This window comes from Anolis carolinensis, chromosome 2 (genome assembly GCF_035594765.1).
Source record: "Anolis carolinensis isolate JA03-04 chromosome 2, rAnoCar3.1.pri, whole genome shotgun sequence".
Classification (NCBI taxonomy): domain Eukaryota; kingdom Metazoa; phylum Chordata; class Lepidosauria; order Squamata; family Dactyloidae; genus Anolis; species Anolis carolinensis.
Genome location: NC_085842.1, coordinates 105,256,225 through 105,279,929, shown reverse-complemented (window position 1 = coordinate 105,279,929; position 23,705 = coordinate 105,256,225). Strand labels below are relative to the sequence as shown.

Below are 23,705 nucleotides of genomic sequence, written 5' to 3'. Positions count from 1 at the left end.
TGCATATTTGTGGTGCAGTATTACATTTCATTACTTTCGTTTCTCTCAAAACACATGATTTCAGGGAAACCATGTGATAACCCATCGGCTGTGTTCCTGGCCTGCTCGTACCTCCTTATATGGCCATTTCCTCCTACCCCTTCATTCCTGCCTTATTCCCCCATTTTTTTTTTTTGCGAAGCGTGTATACAAAAGCTGAAGCAAACTAAATGAGCAGACTTATGGGTCCCTCCAATCCCTTCTAGCTTGCAGCCAAGCTATCTTTTCAGTGGAAAATGAGCGCAGAATAGCATTTGTACATAGTTTCATCACCAGAGGTAAACAACACATGAGGATTAAAAATATTAATCAGGTTTTAGAAAGGACATAGTCCACAGTAGAATTCTGATCTAGCCCAGTCATTTGGCTTCTTCCGATGATGGATTTGTTGCTATGGCCAGAGGTGGCCATTCACATACATGTCCAACTTTCAGGTCTTTTCAGTCTTTGGCATAAAGTCAAACTGGGGATGTGTTTCCTCTTCCTTGATCAAAGGAATAATGTTCAGTTAATTTGAAGAAAGTCTCTTTGTCCAATCAAGTCTCTAGTCTCTAAGAATTGTCTCTGTGTAAAGAAAAAGTCTGTAAAGAAAATCTCCATCTCTTACAGGGCTTTAGCTGTCATACTTAGTATACCCAGCGTGTGGGTGGGGTAGACTTAAACTGTTTTGGATTCCAAAACAGGCCTTCCAGTAATAATGCCTTATGGATCTCCATTTTTGGAAAACAGGCCTCTCAGTAACAATGCCTTATGGATCTCCAATTTAGGAACAGGAGTCCAAAAAAAGCTGAAAAAGAAAGCAGGAAGACAGTGAGAGAGAATGGGGGAGGGGGAACGGATTACCCATCTGTCGATCATCCTGTTCGGCATCACTTTTGTCTCAGCCAATCTTGTTGAAATCCCTTGTCTCTCCACGGGTGGGGCAGGTAGGCCACTATTCAGCTCCCAAACGACCCCTCCATGGCCTCTTGAGAAATGATTCCTCCATGGGCCTTCTTTCGCGATCTGCAGTAATCCTTTTTACTCTGGTCCTGCTGCAATGGTTAACTTATTTTATTCTTTGTCACATTGCCTCCGTGCTATATCCTCCTTTTGGCTTAAAAAGCAAGGTTGTTAGATGGCATATGAAAAAGTCCCTCATTGTCTCTCAAATCCGTCAAAAAATCCGAATTATTTGCAATGTCCCATTACAAAAGGTCCTATCCAGGAGAGTTGGGTCAAAATAGAAAATTGTATGTTGTTGAGTTGGTCAGCCCTTACAGCCTCCAGCCTGATGCCACACTCCATCACAGCCTTAGCACTCAGCAACACCTATAGGCCTTCCCAGGCCTCTCAATAAGCATGTCTCATAGACTTCTGGGTTTATCCCATACAGGAGTTCAGGACCTGTAGCAAAAAAAACAATGAGAGGGAAAAGAAGGGGAGGGAAATACTCATCCTTCCAGGCTGTATGGCTCTTGAAGCACTCTCTCTAGTCGTTTCGCCCACATCCAAGGCAGGCCTCCTCAGAGGTTGTGCCTTTGACAACACACTCATCTGTCTTGAAATCCAACAAAATCTTTCTTCTCCGCATCTTTTTCTTTTCCTTTCCGCAAACGATTTAACAATCGTGTATCCACTTGCTGCAATGCAATCTTCCACTCCAGTCCTGCTGCAGTGTTAAACTTACTCAATTCCCCTTTTACACCGACTCGTTGAACAGCTCAAAATTTGTTAGTAACACACGTTGAAAAGCCTCCTGCCGCTTCTCAAATCTGGCAAAATCCAGGCTGGGGGCGATGGAAAAAAATGCCCCTATTTGCATGATCTAATGTCCCGTTTACAAAAGTCCTAGTCCTTCCTTTCCGTAACCTTTAGAAAGAGTTGGGCCAAAATCACAAAGTCCAGAATCCAAATCTCACAAAATTATTATGAAGCAACATGAGACGTAGCCAATTATATCATGTCTTTGGTTCTCAAAAGGATAACTTTTTATCACTTGGGCACTAGCTCCCTTTTTGAATAAAATGTCAATCAAAAATTTAAAAATCAATGTCAGTTCTTAATCCTTCTGTGTCAGGAATATGGGGTCAATTTTTTTTCAAAAACAAATATATATATATATTTTTTCTTGCACTGCCAACTTGTGACAGTTTTCCATACAAAGTCCCTACAACCAATAACTCCTCTCCTTGTATTCCAAAGTGCTGCAAAAAAAAAAAAAGAACCTCCAACATTTCCCTATAACCTGTAAGGGGTTTAAAGTCTGTAGCACCATGTTCTCTAAAAACACTGAAGCATTGTTCTTTCAAAACAAGGATTTTTTTTTCAAGCCTAAGACCATTTTTTTTTCCAAAAAAAAAATATCTACAGCTTCCGAATTGCTTCTGAACAAATCTACTAACATTGTTTATAACTCTTTATGCATTTTGAATTCAACACATACATCTCATTCACACAAGGTCCACAGGAATTCTGATTAGTGGTTAGTTGTTTAGATAAAGTCACACACTCTATCTCAGCTCATGAAACATTCTCACCCAGTTGTCCCAAAATAAGTCCAAAAGCAAGGATTTAAGATCCAGGTGAAAGACAGAACCCCAATATATATATATATATATACACATTTACATCATCATTTTCTTTCTTTCTTTTTTTCATATTAAATTCACATTACATTTTTTAAAACTTCACTAGTTCACAGCGGCTTTCATTTGACCTTGGCTGTCCACTGGAATTCCATTATCTTCCTCTGGGCATTTCGCCTGAGTTTAACCAGAATGACAGGGAAGAAACATTCTAACAGACTTATCGTTTTACCTTGGGCTGTCTGCCAAGATTTTCCCACTATCTTTTTGGCATGAGGCCCAGGTGCAAAGGAAAACTTTTTAAGAAAACAGCCTTTGTTCCTCAGAAATAACAAGGAAAAAAAAAAACTTTCTGAGCCTCAACACCACTTTAACTCCCTCCCTTTTTCTCGCCTCTCTGCAGCTTGTCAGCAAAAGCAAACTAACACAGACCCTCTTCGAATCAGATTTTTTTTCAACCGTAATAAAACATTTCTAGATATTTGTGCTCAACATTTTTTGTGTAAATCTATAGACTCATTTTTCATTTTCACTTCAATATTACCACGAAACATGCAGAACTTGAAACTCATTATTCCCCACACATGACAAAGAAATCAAACAGTTTTTTTTTTTTTTTCCTTTCCCCGGGAGTTGCGACTCCTCATGAGCCCTGCACGACTTGGTCTTGGGGCACCCTCACAAGTCTTGTTCTCTGGGGAATTCCTTCTACGGCCCTACTTGCAACTGAGCCGAAATTGTCTAACATACACTGTAATGGGGTGGTGGATTTGAACCCACTGCCTCCCATCCTGCCTAATAGAGGGGACTGCCTTGGACTGGGCACCTGGACACTCAACGGTGTGTGTCAGGAATCACAAGACAGAACCCCTTTATACCTCCCTGGGAACCTTTGTGTCCCTCCCGGCGCTGTTCCCTTAGTGTCTCATTTTAACCACTATACTTGCCAGATTGCTGTAGACGTCGGACCAACCTTCGCCCCTGGACTTTTCCCTGGATCCTTTTCCCTGCCTGGTTTCTTTGGAACCTCGCTGTCGTTGCGGCTCCCACCGTCGGCCGGCGTTGGCATCAGAGGCAAGTACCGCAGCCGGTCTTACAATATTCAGGGGCCCCTTCTCGTCTCACGGTAGTTGCCTCTGGCCCCCACCGCCGAGTTGGGACCGTCCCGCCAACGGGATCCGTCTCCGATCTCCTGGCCCGTCTTATTGTGGAATCACGTCGGGGTCACCAGAAAATGTAGCGGAAACCAGACTTCCCCTCTTCTCGGCTTGTGTGTCTGTGCGGACGCAGTGGAAGTAGGAGACAGACAACTGGAGGTTTTTTCCAAAGAAAGCAGTTTACTAAAAGTTTCCTGCAGCTGCAGAGGTTCATCCCACGCACAACTAGATGCTGAAAAGGGAGAACCCCGCAGACAGGGTCGAGTGTCTATTTATACAATTCAGTGGGTTCAGTTTTACGACCGCCCACATATCAAACCATTGGTGCATATTTGTGGTGCAGTATTACATTTCATTACTTTCGTTTCTCTCAAAACACATGATTTCAGGGAAACCATGTGATAACCCATCGGCTGTGTTCCTGGCCTGCTCGTACCTCCTTATATGGCCATTTCCTCCTACCCCTTCATTCCTGCCTTACTGTCTTGTCCCCACCAATCACACTTGCGAAGGAGGTGGGATCGAGAACAGGGCCTCCCCAGCCAATCTTAAAGCTCTTGTTGGCTCATAGATGTGTTCGGACAGGTAAGTTGGACCAGAACCGTTTAGGGCTTTATAGACCAAGACCAGCACTTTGAACAGAGTAGTAGTATGTTCCTTGTACACTAATTAGAAATCTGGCTGCCAAGAAACGCCCATGATGGGTTCACCATAGGCATGCTAAAAACAACATGAAGGAACACAACAATTAAAGGGCTTTTATGAACATGGAATATCCTAGTATGTAGGATAGTGCCTATGCCGTCACATCCAGGCACCTTTTTAAGCTTTAGGATGTGCTTCTTCCTTTGCCCAGATGAACTGCGGGGGCCTTACTTAGAAGCTCTGGAAATCCCAGTAACCAAAGGCACTTCAAGTAGAACAATCCAACAAAATTTTATTTTCACAAAGTCCTTGGCAGACTTGGCACTTGTAATTAAAGTTGCAAATAAAAACAGTCCACTTATAAAACCTTGCAGATGTTCCTTGCTTGCTTTCCCCCTTTAGGTTGCTGGATTAACTTCCACCAAAAGCAAAGAGGTCCAGAGATCCTTTTCACCCTAGCTCTGAGCTGCTTTCAAAAGATCTATAACTAAGCTCAAAGCTAGTTTTTGAGGCGAAGTTGGTAGAGCTTCCTCCAGTGGCAAAGAAATCAAAAGATGTTCTCTGCCCCAGTGCCAAAGCTATTAGAAAGAACAGGTCTTTCCCCTATCTATGCTTGGCACTGGTTTTAAAGGCAGGTCATTTGTTTGTACTTACGATGGCCTTTTCAGAGTTGGCCTGGCTTGGTCACACAAGCACATCTATGATGTTTCTCCTTCAGTCTAGAAGGCAGAATAGGCTTCTCAAAATGGAGCCTTCCTTCCCCAGGAAAAGGGGCGGTCTCCAGAACAAAATGATACATTTCAAGCCTATAGCAGCAAGGCTTTGCAAACTGGCTATAAACTCTGCTAATATCCTAACTATCAGACTGCTGCAGAATCTGCAGCAACCCTGGAGCAAATAAAAACAGGTGCTATTTTCTATAACTATAAAAAATGCAAACCAAACCTCTGGGGGACGGAACAGTGCCATTGGCAGTTTGTTTCGAGTGGTATTGCATAAATGACCCACTTTTCATCCTCCACGGGCCATCCACTGCTTACTCATGATAGCACCTGTGCTGTTTAAATGCTCTCAGATGTTACATGGAAGGCTTGAAAAAATACTAATACACGAAATTGTTTTATTTTTAAAAAAATATGGATAAAAGGCACAGACAATATTTGGTTCCAAAAGTGAAGATGATTACATTTGACATAAGGAAACTGGCTGAAAGTGTCCCTAGGAGTGGCTAAGGCAGTGCTTCTCAACTTGTGGGCCCCCAGATGTTTTGGCCTTCAACTCCCAGAAATCCTAAGAACTGGTAAACTGGCTGGAGTCTCTGGGAGTTGTAGGCCAAAACACCTGGGGACCCATAGTTTGAGAGCCACTGGGCTAAGGGAATGGCTTAACATTGTTTTTTTTTTTTATGGCTCAATGTACACAAGCTTTGCTTAATGTGCAAAATTATTTAAAATATTCGATACCAAACTGCCTCCAGGCTATGCCTATAAGTTGCATATCAGGCAGGGGCCAACTTGAGCCTTCCCTCCAGTTGTTTTGAACTTCCACTTCCACCATTCCTAACAGCCTCAGTCCCCTTTCATTTCCCCCTCAGCCACTTAAGCTTAAGCGGCTGAGGGGGGAAAGGAAGGGGCCTGAGGCTGTGAGGAATGGTGGGAGGTGAAGTCCTAAACACCTGGAGGGCCCAAGTTGGCCCCTGCCTGGTGTATATGAAGGTAATGGTAAAGGTTTCCCCTGAAGTTAAGTCCAGTCATGTCTGACTCTGGGGGTTGGTGCTCATCTCCATTTCTAAGCCAAAGAGCCGGCGTTGTCCGTAGACACCTCCAAAGTCATGTGGCCGGCATGACTGCATGGAGCGCCGTTACCTTCCCGCCGGAGCGGTACGTATTGATCTACTCACATTGGCATGTTTTCGAACTGCTAGGTTGGCAGGAGCTGGAGCTAACAGCGGGAGCTCAAGCCGCTCCCGGGATTTGAACCTGGGACCGTTCGGTCTGCAAGTTCAGCAGCTCAGCGCTTTAACACACTGAGCCATCGGAGGCTCAGTGTGTTAAAACATAAAACATAAACGAATTTCATGTGTAGAGTTGGGTCCCATCCCCAAGATCTATCATTGTGTGTGTTCCAAACACCACAGCACTTCTGGTCCCAAGCTTGTTTCATAAAGGATACGCGGTGTGTATTGTGAAGCAATTCAAAATACAGAGGCCCACACCGCTTCCTATTATAGTACTTTTCTGGCCACCCCTGCGTCACTGCCATCGACAGCGCCGCTTTGGAGACCACTGTGACCACGCCCCCTCTCGCAGATGAGGTCATTCCACGCTGCCGTCCAACCTCTTGCGGTAACTCCCTCCCTCGCTTAGACGCGCTCCCCCAGCGAGGTCATTCCTGCCATCGTTGTTAAGGGCACTCTCTCGCCGGCAACAGGCTGAGGTCTCGAGCCGCTTTCCCAGGCCCAAACGGCTCCTGCCCTCACCCAAGATGTCGCCGCTCGTTTCACGCTCTGGAGGCAGTGCTTGAAATGGCGTCCGGTGGCGCATGCGCACTAGCGAGCGGCTGCTAGAGCGCGGCCTGGTGAGTCCCATTGTGTGCCTGCGGGGGAGAGGCCTGAGGTGCGGGCGAGAATGGAACCGGAGCCTCTGGACGGCGGCAGCCCCAGCCACAACGCGACCGACACAGCCTCCTCCTCCTCGGCCGCGGGTCTCACGGCCTCCCAGCGCCGAGCCGAGATCCGCCGGAGGAAGCTACTCATGAACTCGGAGGAGCGGATCAACCGGATCATGGGCTTCCACCGGCCGAAGGGAGGAGGTGAGGAAGGGGCGGGGCCCGGTCGGGCGTTGCCAAGGGAACAAGGGCCTTGTTTGGGATCTCCCGCGCTGTCCTTCCCAGCCTCAGAAGAGTGGCGCAGCCGCTTTCATGGAATACGGTGGACTCTCAGTTAACCGGCACCCATGGGGATTGGAAAAGGCCGGATAAATTGTATCTGGTTGCTTGAGAGTCCCTGTTAAAAATAGGCCTAACTATATCATACCATAACTATTGAATGCTTGCAACAGATTCTCAAGCAACCTGCCTGGTTGTATATCTCACAACCTCTGAGGATGCCTGCCATAGATGTGGGCGAAATGTCAGGAGAGAATGCTTTTGGAACATCGCCATACAGCCCGGAAAATGCACAACAACCCTTCTTCTTCATTTACTCAGTCGTTTCTGACTCGTCATGGCCTCATGGACCAGTCCACACACAACAACCCAACCTGCCAAAAATCGTGGAAATAATACTGCACTTAAAGCTGTTTTTATAGTCCAGTAAAACAGTCTCATGTTCTGTTTGTCTTTAATAATAATTTTATTGTGCTGTCAGTGGCTGGAATCACTGAGTTGCTATGAGTTTTCCAGGCTGTATGGCCATGTTCCAGAAGCATTCTCTCCTGTCGTTTCACCCACATCTACGGCAGACATCACCAGAGATTGTGAAGTCAGTTGGAAAATAGGCAAGAGGGGTTTATATATCAGTGGAAGGTCCAGGGTAGGAGAAAGAACTCTTGTTTGCTTGAGGCAAGTGTGAATGTTGCAGGTGGCCACCTTGATTAGCACTGAATGGCCTTGCAGGAAGAAACCATGAGAATGAACAAAATCTGGCTACCAGTATTAAAAAAAACCTCTAAAATCAGGACAGTAAATAAAGAACAACACTCAGAAGATAGGGAAATTCTAAACTGTTAAAAATCAGGGCCAGCTAACACTTCCCAACAAAGGATTTCCCTAGACAGGAAGCAGCCAGGCTTTCAAGCTGCAAGGCCATTCAGTGCTAATCAAGGTAGCCAGTTGCAACATTCATACTTGCCTCAAGAAAACAAGTTCTTTCTCCCACCCTGAACATTCCACAGATGTATAAACCTCACTTGCCTAGTTTCCAACAGACCTCACAACCTCTGAGGATGCCTATCATAGATGCAGGTGAAACATCAGGAGAGAATGCTTTTGGAACATGGCCATACAGCCCGGAAGACTCACAGCATCACAATTATTTTATATCTTACCTGCCTCTCCTCACAGCTTGAGACAGGTTACAACATTGTTAAAACACTCTGTAAAATACACATATTAAAACATATTTACATACAATACATATTAAAATACACAAATAAAATTAGATTTAAAATTGAAGTTTAAAAATGTGTCATTAAAACTGTCTGGGTAGGCCTGCCGGAAGAGACCAATCTTCACTTGAGTCTTAAATTCTGACAACTGATTCAGATGTCGGAGCTCTTCCAGCAGGTCATTCCACACTCTTGGGGTGGCCAATGAAAAGATTCTTTGGGTGACGGTTGCAAATTGGATTTGGGCAGGCTGGAGCAGACACGCCCTAGAGGACCTCAGGGTATGGAAGAAGGCAATCCTATAGATAACTAGACCCAAAACACGTAGAGCTTTAAAGGTCAACACCTTGTACTTTGCCCAAAAACTAATTGGCAGCCAATGGAGTGACTTTAGGATAGGTGTGATATGTTAACTCCTGGATGTTCCCGTAACCAATCTGGCCGCCGTGTTTTGAACAAGCTGGAGTTTCTGAACTTGGTACAAAAGTAGCCCAATGTAAAGTACATTGTAGAAATCCAATTTTCAGGTTACCATTGCATGCACTTCCATTTTCAGATCCTCCAAATCTAGGAAGGAGTGTAGCTGATAGTAAGCACTATTTGCTTTCAATTACTGTATTTCAATATGAATATCCAGTCAATGCAGAGTTAATGGTATGGTATGATACAGCATGGGGTATAGTATTAAGCCTATTTTTAAAAGTGAATCTTAAGCAACTAGAAACTACATTTATCCAATATCTACCAGTCCCCATGGATTTCAGTTAACTGGGAGTCTACTATATTAATACTAGGAAGGAAGAGACCACAAGGCCCATCCAGTCCCCAGGCAGGAATACACTATCAAAGCACTCTCAACAATTGCCCACAAGCCTTTGTTTACAACTCTCTAAAGAAGGCAATTCCACCACATGGCAGTATATTCCATTGCTGAAGAGCCTGCAAGCAAGAAGTTTTTTCTAATGTTTAGGTGGGATCTCTTCCTTCCATCCTAGTGTGTAACAGCAAGCACAAAATTAGACCATGAGGATAAAACGTCCTGCACTTGTTCACTCAAAACAGGTTTTTAGGGACCTGTTGCCTCTTTTCCTGTGGGCAGCATAAATAGCCACCATAATTTTACCTTCCTAAAAACCCAGTAGCAAAAGATGCTAGAGTGGTGCTTGATTGCAAGTCCCAAGTTCACCAAGTATAAGTCAGTCCTCTGATGATTAGCACAGCTTCGCCCAGTCTAATGTACTTATGCTTACTGAAGGTAATAGGATTTACAGTCTAATATCTCTGAAGGGCACTAGTTTGAAGAAAGATGTTGTAGCATAGTGTAATTTGAGAAATAGCATATAATATGAAAAATCTGTTGTTCAAAGAACATTATGGTTGCACTGCTTCCCCTCTAATTTCACCTGCTTAACTTGGGCATTCCCGTAAGTCTGGCTAAATCATTTTTATTGTGTTACAATATTGTGCTATTTCAATGGTCCCTCATTATTTTTCCCTGGGAAGTTCACAAAAATATTGATAAAGGCAACTTAAATATGCAATCCTAAATTGGCAGTAAGAAAATTAAACTAGCAATAAAACACAAGTAGTATGGCTAGCTTTGTAAAATGTTCATTGAATTTGTAGCCTTTGCGTTCTTTCAAAACCTATAAAGGAAGTGCTGTTATTTCCTTTGATAAGAAGCAATTTGATAGTCTCAGGTCTACAAGGGAAAAGACTCCAGAATGTTTTGTCGAAGGCTATTATGGCCGGAATCACAGGGTTGTTGTATGTTTTCCGGGCTGTATGGCCATGTTCCAGAATTTTTATTTCTCCAAGCCAGAATGTCTCCCAGCTGGAGTCGGTATTCCCTGCTCTGTGTTCAGTGCCAAGTGCCCTACCCAACTTTCTTAGAAATTGCCCTGATCCACTGATACAAATTTTCAAGGGACTGCCAAGGACTGATGAGTCAGCAAATATCCTTTTCCTCTCTACCAGCAGAAAAGCTTTGCTAGATCAAAGGCAATCTTCTGTTGGAAAGAAACATTGCTGGAATGCTTCTTACTACCTTTCTGAAAGTGCTTAAAGGTCAAGAGATAGATATGAGTTGAGTGTGCCAGATATACAGCATTCTTATTTGATCCTTGTTAAATAAAATATTTATTCCCACAGCACCTTCATGTTTTAGGCCTAGAAGCCTAGCCTAAAGTATTTGAGCTGTATCATGTGTCCTTTTTTCTATTTTTTTTCTTCAGATGATGAGAGCCATTCGGAATCAAAACTTCAGCTTGAATCTGATAAACCAAGCCCTCTTCCAGCTCCTGTTTCTAAGCGGGTTGTGCTTGGGGATACTGTCTGCAGCTTGGCAGGAACAGCCGACCATGCAGGCAGCATAGGGGAGTACAAAGGAGAGAGAAAGGACACATTTAACAAACCTCCCGAGGCTGGTAGTGATGGCACAGGCGAGCTCCGGCAGCGCAGCAGGGGGGATCTGTTGGAGGCTCCTCAACGAGCCCCTCGCCATGGATTAGACCAGTACTTGTCAAGATTTGACGAAGCCATGAAGCTCAGAAACCAGCTCATGAGTGAGAAGCCGAGCCAAGAAAATGGAAATGCAGTGGAAGAATTTGACTCTTTCCGCATTTTTAGATTAGTTGGGTGTGCACTACTTGCCATCGGAGTTAGAGCTTTTGTGTGCAAATATTTGGTAAGCAGAAACAAAAAAAGACAGTATTTTAAATATTTCTCCTTCCTACTTGTTTGTTTTACTGTCAGCATTGTAGAACATGCTTTGTATTTATTCTGCACAGTGATTTCATAGCTAAGTAGTGATTAGAATTTAGTCCAGTTTGTCTACTTTTCCACATCTGCTTGCACTAAATGGTAGTTCTTAAGGATAATACTAAAGTTTGTGGCTTAAATTATCTTGTGTCAAAGTATGAGCGATTCCTTCAAGGTTTCCAAGCGTTGCCCAAATAGCAAGAGAGTCAGAATACAAGACTTAAAAAAAAAAAAGCCTTGGCCTAGAATGTGCATTGGCTGAAATTCTTCACACAAAGACAAATTTTTCTCTATTCTTCAGTTTAACTCCTCATTCTATCTACTATACTTTCTAATTCATGTAATATTTGTTTTTTCCCCACAGTCAATATTTGCTCCTTTTCTTACCTTACAACTTGCATATATGGGATTGTCCAAGTATTTCCCAAAGGTAAGAACTTTTTCAGGACAAAAATATTCTCAATGTATCTAAAATGGCAGCAAAGAATTTCCGTTTTAGAATATTTTTAGATTAATAAACAGTGTGTTAGCAAATGACATTAGAGCTTTCCAGTTAGTATTCTATACACATATTTGGGAGTAATTGGGAATTTATTTCTGCTGTATAATAACTTATAAGTTGTTAGAGGTGCTCAGACTTAGATGTCAATCATCATATCCCATTTTTCTCTGTTACAGTAACTGCTTCTGGCTCTCTTTGAACTTTGGGTACTTCTACACAGGCACTGCAGTGCAGTTTGAGGTTGGCTCGAGGATGGGATGTCCACAAAATGCTGTAGCATGGATCAAGCCAGAAACAGCATGTTAGAAAAACTCATCAGAAAGTCCAGAATAAGCCAGATAATGCATGGCAGTTGATTAGATATATCCCATGCAGGACTTGAAACCTGGGTGATTTTGAACAGATGTGGATATGTGCATCAACACATCTCAGCAGACTGGTTAAGAGGAAAAAACTACATTTTTCAACTGCTGTCTAGCCACAGACACTGCAATTCCTGGCATCAGTTCCAATCCACAATCACTGAATATTGTGGCCACCATGGTGTGTTTGTTTTAATCCACTTCCAAACTGAATTATAGTGTCTGTGTAGAACTGCCCTTAGACCACGGATTGGAAACTTCCAGGGTCAAAGGGCCTGCAAACCTCTAGTACATTTAGCACTGTTCTGCTGAAATTTGGTGGTGCCATGACAAAAAGAATATTTTCATTTAAAGCAAGATGTCAGGTGGTTTATAGCTGGATCTTAATCCTAGGTGTCTTAAGTTGGTTTGAAAAGAAGGCTGGGAACATGAAAGTGAAATGTGGAAGTAATCTTCCTCCCCCCCCCCCCTCTTTCTTATGCAGAGTGAAAAGAAGACAAAGACTACAGTTTTAACAGCTGCTCTTTTACTCTCTGGTATCCCTGCAGAAGTTATTAGTCGTTCCATGGACACTTACAGCAAAATGGGGGATGTTTTTACTGACCTTTGTGTCTATTTCTTTACCTTCATCTTCTGCCATGAACTGCTCCTTTTTTTCGGTTCAGAAGTGCCCTGATGGCTGTGGACGTCGGTGTGGTGTCTTCAACAGGACTGCATCAATCTTGGGTTTTGTACATGTCTCTGGATATGTAAACAGGGTTATCCCATTCATATTGTCTCTGTGCTTTGGAAGCACACTTCTGAAGGGAAGGACGTGGTCCTAGCATTGATGCAGAATTATTATAGTTTGAAAGACAGTGCACGATGTCTTAGTTACAGAATACAAATAGCATTCCAAGTGCAGAGCCTTTCTGTTCTTCTAGAATATTGTCCTTCTTTACCCTATTCAAGGAACCCTCTTCAATTGTAACATTTTCCCCTGGCTCTTTAGTATAAAAACAGTCGATAGCAGAGGTCTTGTGCTTGACAGAATGGCATAATGTTTTATGACCAGGCTCCTGTTACAAAATGGATGAAGAAATTTTTTGACCCAGTCTACTTTCCTTCTGTGCTCTCTGAAATTTCTCCAGTAGGGTGGGGGAACCTTCTGAAACACCGTAAAAGGGCTATGGGGAGTTTAGTGCAAAGAGGAAATCAGTGAAAACTGCCTCCTTTTCAAATCCCCACAGGATCTTGGTTCCTTCTGAGAAAGGAAGCTGGCCTAATATTCATGCAAAGCATGCTCTGCATCTATCCAGAGGAATTTCTGAGGGACTACTCATACTGTTAAATTGCTGTAAAAGTGTCCATTCATACATTTTTAGCCTTTAGAGATTCTGACAAAAGTCAACTCTCAAGCTTCCTGTTACTGCAACAGAATTAAGCTTGTTGTAGGTCATTGTTTGTTTTATAATTGGGAAGGGTTGATTGGAAATGTGAATGCCGAGCTTAAAAACTGGGTAATAAAATCCAGTCTTTAGTCCCATTGAGCATTCATGAATTTTTACAACTGAATAGGAATCCTAACAAATTCCGTTTAATCAAATTTACTGTGTTAAGTGAACACTGCAGATTACAAACTGCTCTCAGTGATTAGACTTTGGCATCTAACAATGTCGGCAGTTTTAATCATCACTCTGTTGTTTTAATTCATTGTAGTATAAACCAATACAGGCTTTTGAATCATGTTTCCTACATTTTTCTTCCAGGAATACATGCACATATGGCTTGGCCTCATTGGCCTGGACAATTTTAGGAATTCTTGTATTTATTTGTAATTGAGGAAGAAGGGGGCTTTATATGTTAAAAATTAGTCTTTGTCCTAAGTTAAATTGTTGCTTTGTATGGATTCTAGTTTATAAGATAGGTAGCAGAGAACATGTTCAATCCAGACTTTAAAAGGTGTACTGTGAATGGGGTCTTACAACAAGACCAGAAAGAATTACTTGAAACTGCTTCTACTGAAACCAGTGATACAGTTCTAAATAAACCTTTATGTTCCGGAAGCCTTCTGTCAAGTGGTCAGTAACATAATCAAACCTTTTCTTGCCTTTAGAGTTCTTCATATATTTCAGATAAGGAAGTTTTCCCCAAACATTTTATCTTTAAGTTGTTTCTGTAAATCCCAATTGTTATACATCGTGAAAAAAATGATACATTTTTTTCACTTGATCTTTACTTGATCAAGGATAAGCTCATACTAAAGTAAGGACTGGTATAAAAATAACACTGAACAGAATGACTGTGCAGCCACTGGGCTTTTTACTTGTGTGAGGGCTGTTTTCTGTTTTCAGGTGTTCCAGTGGTGTGCTTGACTGTTGCAATGGCTAGCCAAAACAACAAGGAAACAAACTGTGGTCCATCACAGACCCTGCTGGTCTAATTTTTCATTGACTCCTGTGCTGCATCAGAAAGGATTCAATGAAAAAGTAGACCCCTGTGGTCTAGTTCCCATTGTGTTAAAACAGGTATAAATAATGTGTGATCTTCCAAGTGATGTAGGACTATAACTGTCATCAGTCCTAGCTAGCACATTGGATGGTAAGGCATGCTGAGAACTACAGTCAAATAATGCTTGGTATGACACAAGTTGCACACCTCAGTTCTAACAGATAATTAATTTTCTCTTGACTTTTGTCCGAATAGCCTTCCTCAATTGTCATGAACTTCATAAATCTATGTGCCACTTAAGTGTTGCCTAGCTAATGCTAAATCTCTATGGTTAAACAGGCTAAAACAATTTATCTTGTTAGAGGTGGTAGTGTTTTTTGTTGGGAATCAAAACTATATGTTTCCCACCAGAAGCTATCCTAACTTGTAGTAGGGTTTGGAGGAACTTTCCTGATAATTGTAATACTACATATAATTGAACTGAATGTCAATGTTCTGATTACATGTGTTCCATAAGAAATGTGTCCTATAGTAAGATTAATAAAATGAACCGGGGCTCACACTTATTTTTGCCACAACAAATAAGACTGCAATCATTTTTAAAAATCAATATTAAAAATGAGTAAAATCTGTCCTTAAATATGGGTTCTTTCTAAGCCAATATTGGCTTCCTCTTTAGATTCTAGCCTGGATAAATTTTGGTGTGTCCAATAGGTTTTTACACTACAATAAAATGTCATCTTATAATTTTCATGTTTGGTTCTCCAAAGCAAACTAGTCTTATTAAGGTGTCTCATTATATCTCTGTTATATTGAAATGTCTTATTTGAATATAATGGATAAACTTAAAAGGATTCTGAAATGGAGTTAATTTTTGAGAATTCTGTCTGCCTAATTAATGGCTTTCACAGGCTCATAATAGAAACCTCCAAAATAGTCTGAGCCTTTGATAATTCAACAGTCTTGCCATCTAAGTCAAACCTATTATAATTAGCACACAAATTGGGTCTGTTCTAATGATATTTCTAATGTCATGTATTTCAACTATGCCTGCCAGTGACAAAAAAGAAGAGTAAATCTGAAATCCAATAGGATGTTTTTTTCTTAATTTAAAAGCCACGTTTCTAGATTTTTGGATGTCGCCCTCTTCTCTGCAGTGAAAATTGAAGTATAGGTTAGAATAATTGTTGAACAGTCAGGAAGTGTTCCATATGTCCTTTTGCAAAAACGAGAGCTCCTGTGTGTATTAAATTCATGTGATCATGTATGTTCTTCAATATTATTTCTATGCTGGTTCTAATAAATTTATTAAACTTAATTGTATTTTCTTTCTTTTCTTTTGCCTTGAAATGACTTGAGTATCGAATAAAATTTTTTGCATAGGATGGCAGATGATTTACTGATTGTTTCCAGTTTTCATAAGGTGATTTCACTATTTGGAAAAAGTCCTATACTGTATATTGCCAAATAATAATATACACAGGCAGCCCCCCCCCTCCCCCGCCAGTTACGAACAAGATAGATTATGTAGTTGAATTTGTTTGTAAGTTGGAACAGGTACATTTTTAAGTAACTCCAACCATGTGTGTCTGTACACACACATACACACATGCTTTGGCAAGCACAGCGAAGGGTTGACACCCCCTGTCATGTTTGTTTTTCTGTCTGTGCCCCTGTTCAGAGGATTTCACCTTACTTTCTGTCTCTGTGATAACTGGATTTTGAAAAATTTGGCTTGTCAAGGAAACACCCTTTAAGTGTAAGTCATTTGTAAGTCAGATGTTTGAAAGTCGGAGACTGTACTGAAACATGCAACAAATAGATGTAGGTAGGTTAGTAATACATCGGGAATGGTGTTTCAAAAATTACAACTTCATATCAGCCCAGTACAAAGAGACAGCAGGGATTAGTAGAGATTTTGAGTGTTGCATTCAAAATGGTCACATAAATGCCTTCAAGACATCACTCACCTGATCTTGGAAGTCAAGCAGGGTTGCCCTGGTTGGATGGGAGACCGCCAATCAATCTCAGATGTTCTGGGCTTTATTTCAGAGGAAGGAACTGGCAAAACCATCTCTGAGAATTCCTTGCCTAAGAAAATCCCTAGGAAATTCAGGGGGTTGCCATAATTCAGGAGGAAACTTGAAGGCAAGGGCATAACAACATGTGTGGTAGTTTGAGAATTGGAGACCGGAGTTCAAATGTCTAGTCGATTGTGGAAGCCTCTTAAGCTCCCTTGGGCAAGTCACTCTCTGTCAGCCTCAAAGGAAGACAAACCTCTGCAGAACAAATCTTGCCAAGGAAAAACAGGAATAGATTCGCCTTTGAGTGCATCTATACTGTAGGATTAATGCAGCTTCACACCGCTTTAGCTGCCATGGCTCAATGCTATGGAATTCTGTGAGTTGTAGTTTTACAAGGCCTCTTGCGTTGTCTGCCAAAGAGCACAGATGCCTTAGCAAGCTACAGCTCCCAGGATTCCATAGCACGGAGCCATAGCATGGCAGTTGGCGTGGTGTCAAGCCGCATTCATTCTACAGCAGGCATGGCCAAACTTCAGCCCTCCAGGTGTTTTGGACTTCAACTACCACATTCCTACCCGCTGTTAGGAATTTTGGGAGTTGAAGTCCAAAACACCTGGACAGCCAAAGTTTTCCCATGCCTGTTCTACAGTGTAGGTGTGCCCTTGGGGTCCTCATTAAGCTGGAATTGATTCTTAAGGCCCACACTGCCACCAACCAAAAAAAGATTGGGTTGCTGTGAGTTTTCCGGGCTGTATGGCCATGTTCCAGAAGCATTCTTTCCTGACATTTTGCCTGTATCTATGGCAGGCATCCTCAGAGCTTGTGAGGTCCATTGTAGACTAGGCAAGTGGAGTTTATATATCTGTGGAATGTGCAGGGTGGGAGAAAAAACTTGTCTGCTTGAGGCAGGTGTGAATGTTGCAATTGGCCATCTTGATTAGCATTGAATTTTAGAGTTTTTTAAATACTGATAGCCAGATTTTGTTCAATTTCATGGTTTTGTCTTTTCTGTTGAAATTGTCCATATGCTTACGGATTTCAATGGTCCTCTGTGTAGTCTGGTATGGTAGTTGTTAAGAGTGGTCCAGCATTTCTGTGTTCTCAAATATGCTGAAACGAGTCCCTGCGAGGAGAATCCGGCACTGGCTGCATGCGGCTCCTCCGGCCGCCAGGGGCGCTGCCGTTCTCCTTCCGGAAGTGGGAAGGCAGTACCTCCCGCCTTCGCGTTCTGCGTAAGGGGACGCCTCATTTCCGCTTCATTCGCCCCTCGGAAATGGCTGGCGGACGTCGCTGCGCCGCGAGAGATTAAGCCGGAACGAGGAGGCCGTGTTTCGTGAGCGGCGCCATGGGGCGAGAGTCCAGGTGAGCCGGCGGCTGTGTCCTCCGGGGGTTTCCGCCTAGGCCCAGCCGGGGCCTTGCTCCCTCGCTTCACTCCCTCCAGGCCGAGACGAGGCCAGCCCTCAGCGTCTCGCGGGGGGTTGCGTGGAGATGGGGTCGAAGGGACGGGGCCCCCTTTCATCGCTCCTGATGTAAATGACAGGCTTTGAAGGAGACGCTCTGGTGCCAGACCTCCTCCTCCTGTCTCTTGGGGCCCTTCCACACAGCCGTATAACCAGAATATCAGGTCAGGAAATCCCACATTTTTGCTTTGAACTGGAATATATGGCCGTGTGGACTCAGATATCCCAGTTCAAAGCAGATATTGCGGGGGCCCTTCCAGAGTATCAAGGCAGAAAAGCCCACATTATCTGAGTGTGGACTCGGATAACCCAGTTCAAAGCAGATATTGTGGGATTTTCTGCCTTTATATTCTGCGATAAAGGGCTGTGTGGAAGGGCCCTGGGTTTTTCTGCCGTGATATTCTGGGTTATATGGCTCTGTGGAAGGGCCCTTGGTTGCTGTAGCTGCCGTCCCCCCCCCCCCCCCCCCCGCGGTATCCACTACGGTTTGGTTCCAGGAGCCCCATGGATACCAAACTCCACAGACGCTCAAATCCCATGATTTACAATAAAATTGTGTCCTTTATATAAAATGTCAAAGTGAAGGATTTAAAAAAAAGTTTATTAAATATTTTTAGCCCTTGGATAGTTGAATTCGTGTTTACAGAGGATTGACTGCATGTGTCATTTCCAGATTTCTTATTACATTAATCAATTATGATTAATTGTTTCTTGCATGGAAGGTAGGGATCCTGCAGCCCTCCACTTTTTCAGCCAGTTGTTCCTAATCATTGAAGGCCACATGGTTCCCATGCATCCTGGTTTGGCAGATTAGACATGTTTTAATGATTTAGGGTCCTTCCACACAGCCATATAATCCAGAATATCAAGGCAGATAAGACACATTATCAGCTTTGAACTGGGTTACCTGAGTTCACACTGCCATGTATTCCAGTTCAATGTGGATTTTATACAGCTCTGTGGAAGGGGCCTTAGACCCCATATACCCTGACTGTTTAATGCAGTTCGAAGCTAGCTTTGAAAGGCAGCAGCCACACAACAAATTCCCTCATAGAGTACATGAAGGAAAACTCTTAACATGCATCAGTGTTCTGTGGTTTGTGTCATCACTATACAGGCCTCAACTAGAATTTCCTATGTAATCATCTGCACAGCAAAGATACTTTCTTCAATACCAGTTTGAAATTGCATTAAATGGTCAATGTAAATGAGGTCCTGTATTATTATGCATTGTTAGTGTAATGTAATTATCTGTAAATAAGAATTAATTACACTGGCCAACACACATTTTGATACGTTGTTAGTCCTGTTTCTGGGTATATTTGTCCTGCTGGTTCCCAAAATGGCACAAGTTTTCCACTATCAGTTCTAGTTTTTGAGATACAGAACATATGCCATATACCAGTTTTCATCTTCTCACTCATAGAAAACCATGATAACCACAAAGAAGAAACTGGAGCTGATGTGGTTTATCCAGTGCAGTTTTCTGAGTCAGTGCCACAAATAACCCCAAGAACAGGCTTAAAAACCAAGACACCAAGAAAGAATGTTTTTGGTTGGACTATGTTATTCAAATACCTCATACTGGTCCCTTCTACACTGCCATATAATCCAGATTATTAAAGCAGAAAATCCACACTATCTGCTTTGAAGTGGATTATATGAGGCTACACTGTCATATAATCCTGTTCAAAGCAGATAATCTGAATTTTATCTGGCAGTGAAAAGAGGACAGTATTGTCAGTTTTAAAAGTAAACTGAAACTGTTTGTAATTCAATGTGGTGTGCTCAGAAGTCTTTACAAGGGTAGCTTTGAATATTGTTTTCCTTTTAAACCTATGCATGTCAATAGTTTACACTGTAGAGATTGGTTATTGCTGTTAATCAGTGTTAGACACAAAACGATTCTCAGCTCAAGTTTATTGTAACTCAAAAGAAGCAGCAGCATTGGGTTTTACTTTATTATTTATTATTATTATGAATTCCATTGTTATTGCAATACAGAACCCAAGAATTCAAAATGTGTGTGTTCTGCACATCTTCAAATTATCTCTGATTCACTGTGACCCCAATATTTTCTTGGCAGACTTTGTTCGGAGCCTTTGTTTTTCTCTGAGTGGCTGTGACTTCCCCATATCACACAGTGATTTTCCATGGAAGAGTGGGGATTCAAGCCTTGGTTTTCAGAGTCATAGTTCAGTGCTCAAATCACTACAACATGATGGCTCTCAACGCCCTAACGTGTAGAATAAAGAAAAATATAACAAAAACCACATGTAAAGCAAATGTTAAAAGACCATTATATCTACACTTCATTAAAGATTCTTCTACACAGCCAAATAAAAATGAAGGACCTTTCCAAATTAAGTTTCTGAAGAGCTGAAAGTTCCCCATTAACCGTGTCCAAGAATTTAACTCAGAATTTTATCTATTTGTGCTTCATTCAGTTTTCGTTGATCTTCTCTTATTCCACAAAGCATGCCATTCATCTAATGAACCCCTTGATGATTTGTCTAGGAAACGTGTGAGTGTAAAATGGAATAATTAGTTCCTGTCAGTCCAGATACTTGCACCTAATTCTGAATCTAACACCATGACTATATCATACATGTTTCTAAATACTCTGTGGAGAAAACCATTGGAGTCACTTTGCAGACTGTACGATGTGTTCTTTTTCTTCATTATATCCCATATATATTTTTGTGTGGCTACTTTCTTGAGAGGCTCTCATTTGGTCCATGGCCATTTAATGCTGGGCTGAAAATTGTTTTGTTATATGACTTGAAAAGCTGAGTTTAAAATGCATTCTATATGTGATGTATGAACAATATAGGTTTCAGAAACCCCATTTCACTCTAAAATGCATACAACCGGGTGATTATTTCTCTGCTTGCACATATACTGAAGTGGGATTGAAGTAAAATTCCTCTATGTTCTGTTTTTTGCTTTATTGTGTATTTTTGCCAGGGAAGTCACAGTTAATTATAAAACTATCTCAGCTATTAGATCTCTGTTGTCTCATCCACTATCCACAATAAGATGTAACATGCAAATAATTTAAGTATTCCTGACACAGCTGATGAAGCCTGGCCTCAAGGCAAAAAGATTCCCACATTAAAAGAGCTAAAAACATACAGCTTTTTCTATGGACACAAAACTTTGACTGACATGGTGTGCTATTTGGGCATTCACATAATAAATGTCATAATTTGCATAATAAACATGCTTTCACAATACCATAGGGAAAGTCCAGTATTACACATCATGAGCATAGCCCATTTGTTTCAAACAGGTTTTGAAAGGTTTCCTTTTGATGTCAGTAATGATTTAGTAAAAAGTACTGCCACCTCATTTATGTATCTCTTTCATTTTCTTAGATCAACAAAGCAACAGTTGTCCAAACAAAAACAGTGAGTTCATCTATTTAAAATAATAGTTTTTGATCTCTTATTGCTTCATTCAAATACTTTTCTACCTCTTTCACTATACATGTGTGAGGTTCAGTTCAGATGTTCAATGGGATTTTAGTGGCATTCCCCTCAGTAATCTCTGCTGGTTCCATGGTCAAGGTGAATTGCAGTTGTAACAAAAAACCTGTCAGCATAAAAAAGAACCATTTTCTGTGACACATCAAAAAAACAATCCTCAATTTGTAATTATTTTCAGTTTCTTCAGGATACATTTTGCGAAGATATACAAAAGGATGCAATGTTCTCCATCTTTTCTCTTAATTTCTTTGTGTTTTGTACTTAACAGCTCTGGCTACAATTTTGAGAATTGAGGGATGTGTGTTTTGGATATTAATGAACTTGATTGTTCATGCTAATTTACATGATGTTTAGTAATCATGTGTTTTAGTTGCTTCTCATTTGCACCATCAGATCTTCAGTTATTTCCCCCATTGTTGTTATGCCTCTTTGCCTTGAGCCACGCTTCCACTTAAGTAGAAAATACTTTAAAATATTAAATTTTAAAATTGAAACATACCCAAAATTCCATTATCACCGCTCTAAAAAATCATGATGTATTGTAACTCATTTCCAGTATGATCCCCTTATATGCAGACTTGGTATCCATGGTTTCACCTGCCCCTCCTCCAAAAAATACTCCCCCAAAGTGTTTGTGGGCCAAATGTACTACTGGAGAGGCCTATAAATGGAAATATTTGTGGGTCTCTAGGTTCTCCAGTAATATTTGTTGGGATGCTTCTAGACCACATATAGTCAAAATATTGAATTCCTTATTTTCCACCAGTTCAGGTATCTAGTGGATACAGGGATTTATTGTATTTAATTTAATTACTATATGTCAACCCTGTTCTTTCTGCAAGAAGTTCAGGGTAGCACATGTCTTCCCTTTTTATGTTAGAATTAACCCTGGGAGAAAGATAAATCTATGAGAAAACAACTGCTTCAGTGATATTCAGCCTCCTCTGTCCTTATCCAACACTCAGAGAACATCACAACACTATAAGTGCAGAGACTTTGTAATGGCACAGAATATCACCCAAGCCAATTCTACAATACTTACAGATAAACACTTTTAATCATTAAGTTGTATGATTTGGGGAGAGGGGAACCCTCAGTCTTTTCGCTCTTCATTTTTTTGTGTTGTGTATTTCACCATTTTGCTGTCACACCACCGCAGGCATTATCGGAAGCGCTCCTCGTCACGGGGACGCTCTGGTAGTCGTTCACGGAGTCGTTCTCCATCTGACAAAAGAGCAAAACGTGGAGATGATAGACGTTCTAGAAGTAGGGAAAGGGAGCGCAGGCGTGAGAGATCACGGAGCAGGGACAAAAGGAGATCTCGATCTCGTGAAAGAAAGCGTTTGAGGTAAGCAGGAAATTCTTAATGTATGCTTTATACTAGATATTTTCTGATAACAGAGATTGCCTATTACTGGGAAATCAGAGTTTAATGTCCTGAGTTAGTCTTTTCATTTCTTGACAAGGTAACTTAAACTCATGTCCTTTGTTTGATGTCAGTTTTGTGTACTTTAATATGTATTTTATAGAAATAGAGTTTTAATGTGGATCCTTTATAGAAGTAAGTATATTTTTAATGTTTCTGTTTTTTAATTGTGTTGTAACCCACCTCAAGCCGCAAGGAGAGGTGGTTAAGAAATAAAATTATGATGACGATGATTGATCTTTATATTTATTTCAATGTGGGACATATTTCTCATCCAGATTGCCACTGTAATTATTATTTCTTACATCCTGTTTTGATGAATGATATTTATCCAAATCAGAAAAAAAACTCTGCAGTAATCTGGTTCTGTGCAGGCGCTCAAGAAGTAGAGAGAGAGAACGGAGCAGAGAGAGGCGACGCTCACGTAGTCGAGAGAGAAGAAGATCCAGAAGCCGGAGCAGAGGGAGACGGTCTCGATCCTCCAGTCCTGGCAAGAACAAGAAAGTTGAAGACAGGTATCATATATACTAATGTCTTCTGTATTATCTGAGTACTCTAATAGAATACCCATATTTAGGGTCATATTGCTGGATAGAAGACATTTATCATGTACTGGGAGTCACAGGACATAGGGAATTGACTGTAGATGACCATGAATTAAGTCTACACATAGAAATAATCCAGCCTTATAAGTCTATTCAAAATCTAAGAATGTTTTTCATCCTTCTATGTCCATCTG

At 41.5% G+C, this 23,705-nt stretch overlaps 2 protein-coding genes across 3 annotated transcripts in view; both read left to right on the top strand.

Moving 5' to 3' along the window:
• Positions 1-6,762: 6,762 nt before the first annotated feature.
• On the top strand, positions 6,763-15,886 carry camlg (calcium modulating ligand). Its single transcript, XM_003223946.4, has 4 exons — positions 6,763-7,219; positions 10,749-11,200; positions 11,639-11,704; positions 12,623-15,886. Exons 1-4 carry the CDS (start codon positions 7,036-7,038, stop codon positions 12,812-12,814), a joined length of 894 nt encoding a protein of 297 aa, XP_003223994.1. The 5' UTR covers positions 6,763-7,035; the 3' UTR covers positions 12,815-15,886.
• A 1,931-nt stretch (positions 15,887-17,817) lies between these two features.
• ddx46 (DEAD-box helicase 46) overlaps positions 17,818-23,705 on the top strand; it is a 37,083-nt gene continuing 31,195 nt past the window's right edge. The window contains exons 1-4 of one of the 2 annotated variants that reach the window (XM_008115512.3): positions 17,818-17,954; positions 21,430-21,462; positions 22,700-22,888; positions 23,341-23,481. In XM_008115512.3, the coding sequence (XP_008113719.1) occupies positions 17,938-17,954; positions 21,430-21,462; positions 22,700-22,888; positions 23,341-23,481 (380 nt within the window). In that variant the 5' untranslated portion in view covers positions 17,818-17,937. The remainder of the gene's footprint in view (positions 17,955-21,429; positions 21,463-22,699; positions 22,889-23,340; positions 23,482-23,705) is intronic. The other variant, XM_008115513.3, reaches the window with a different exon arrangement.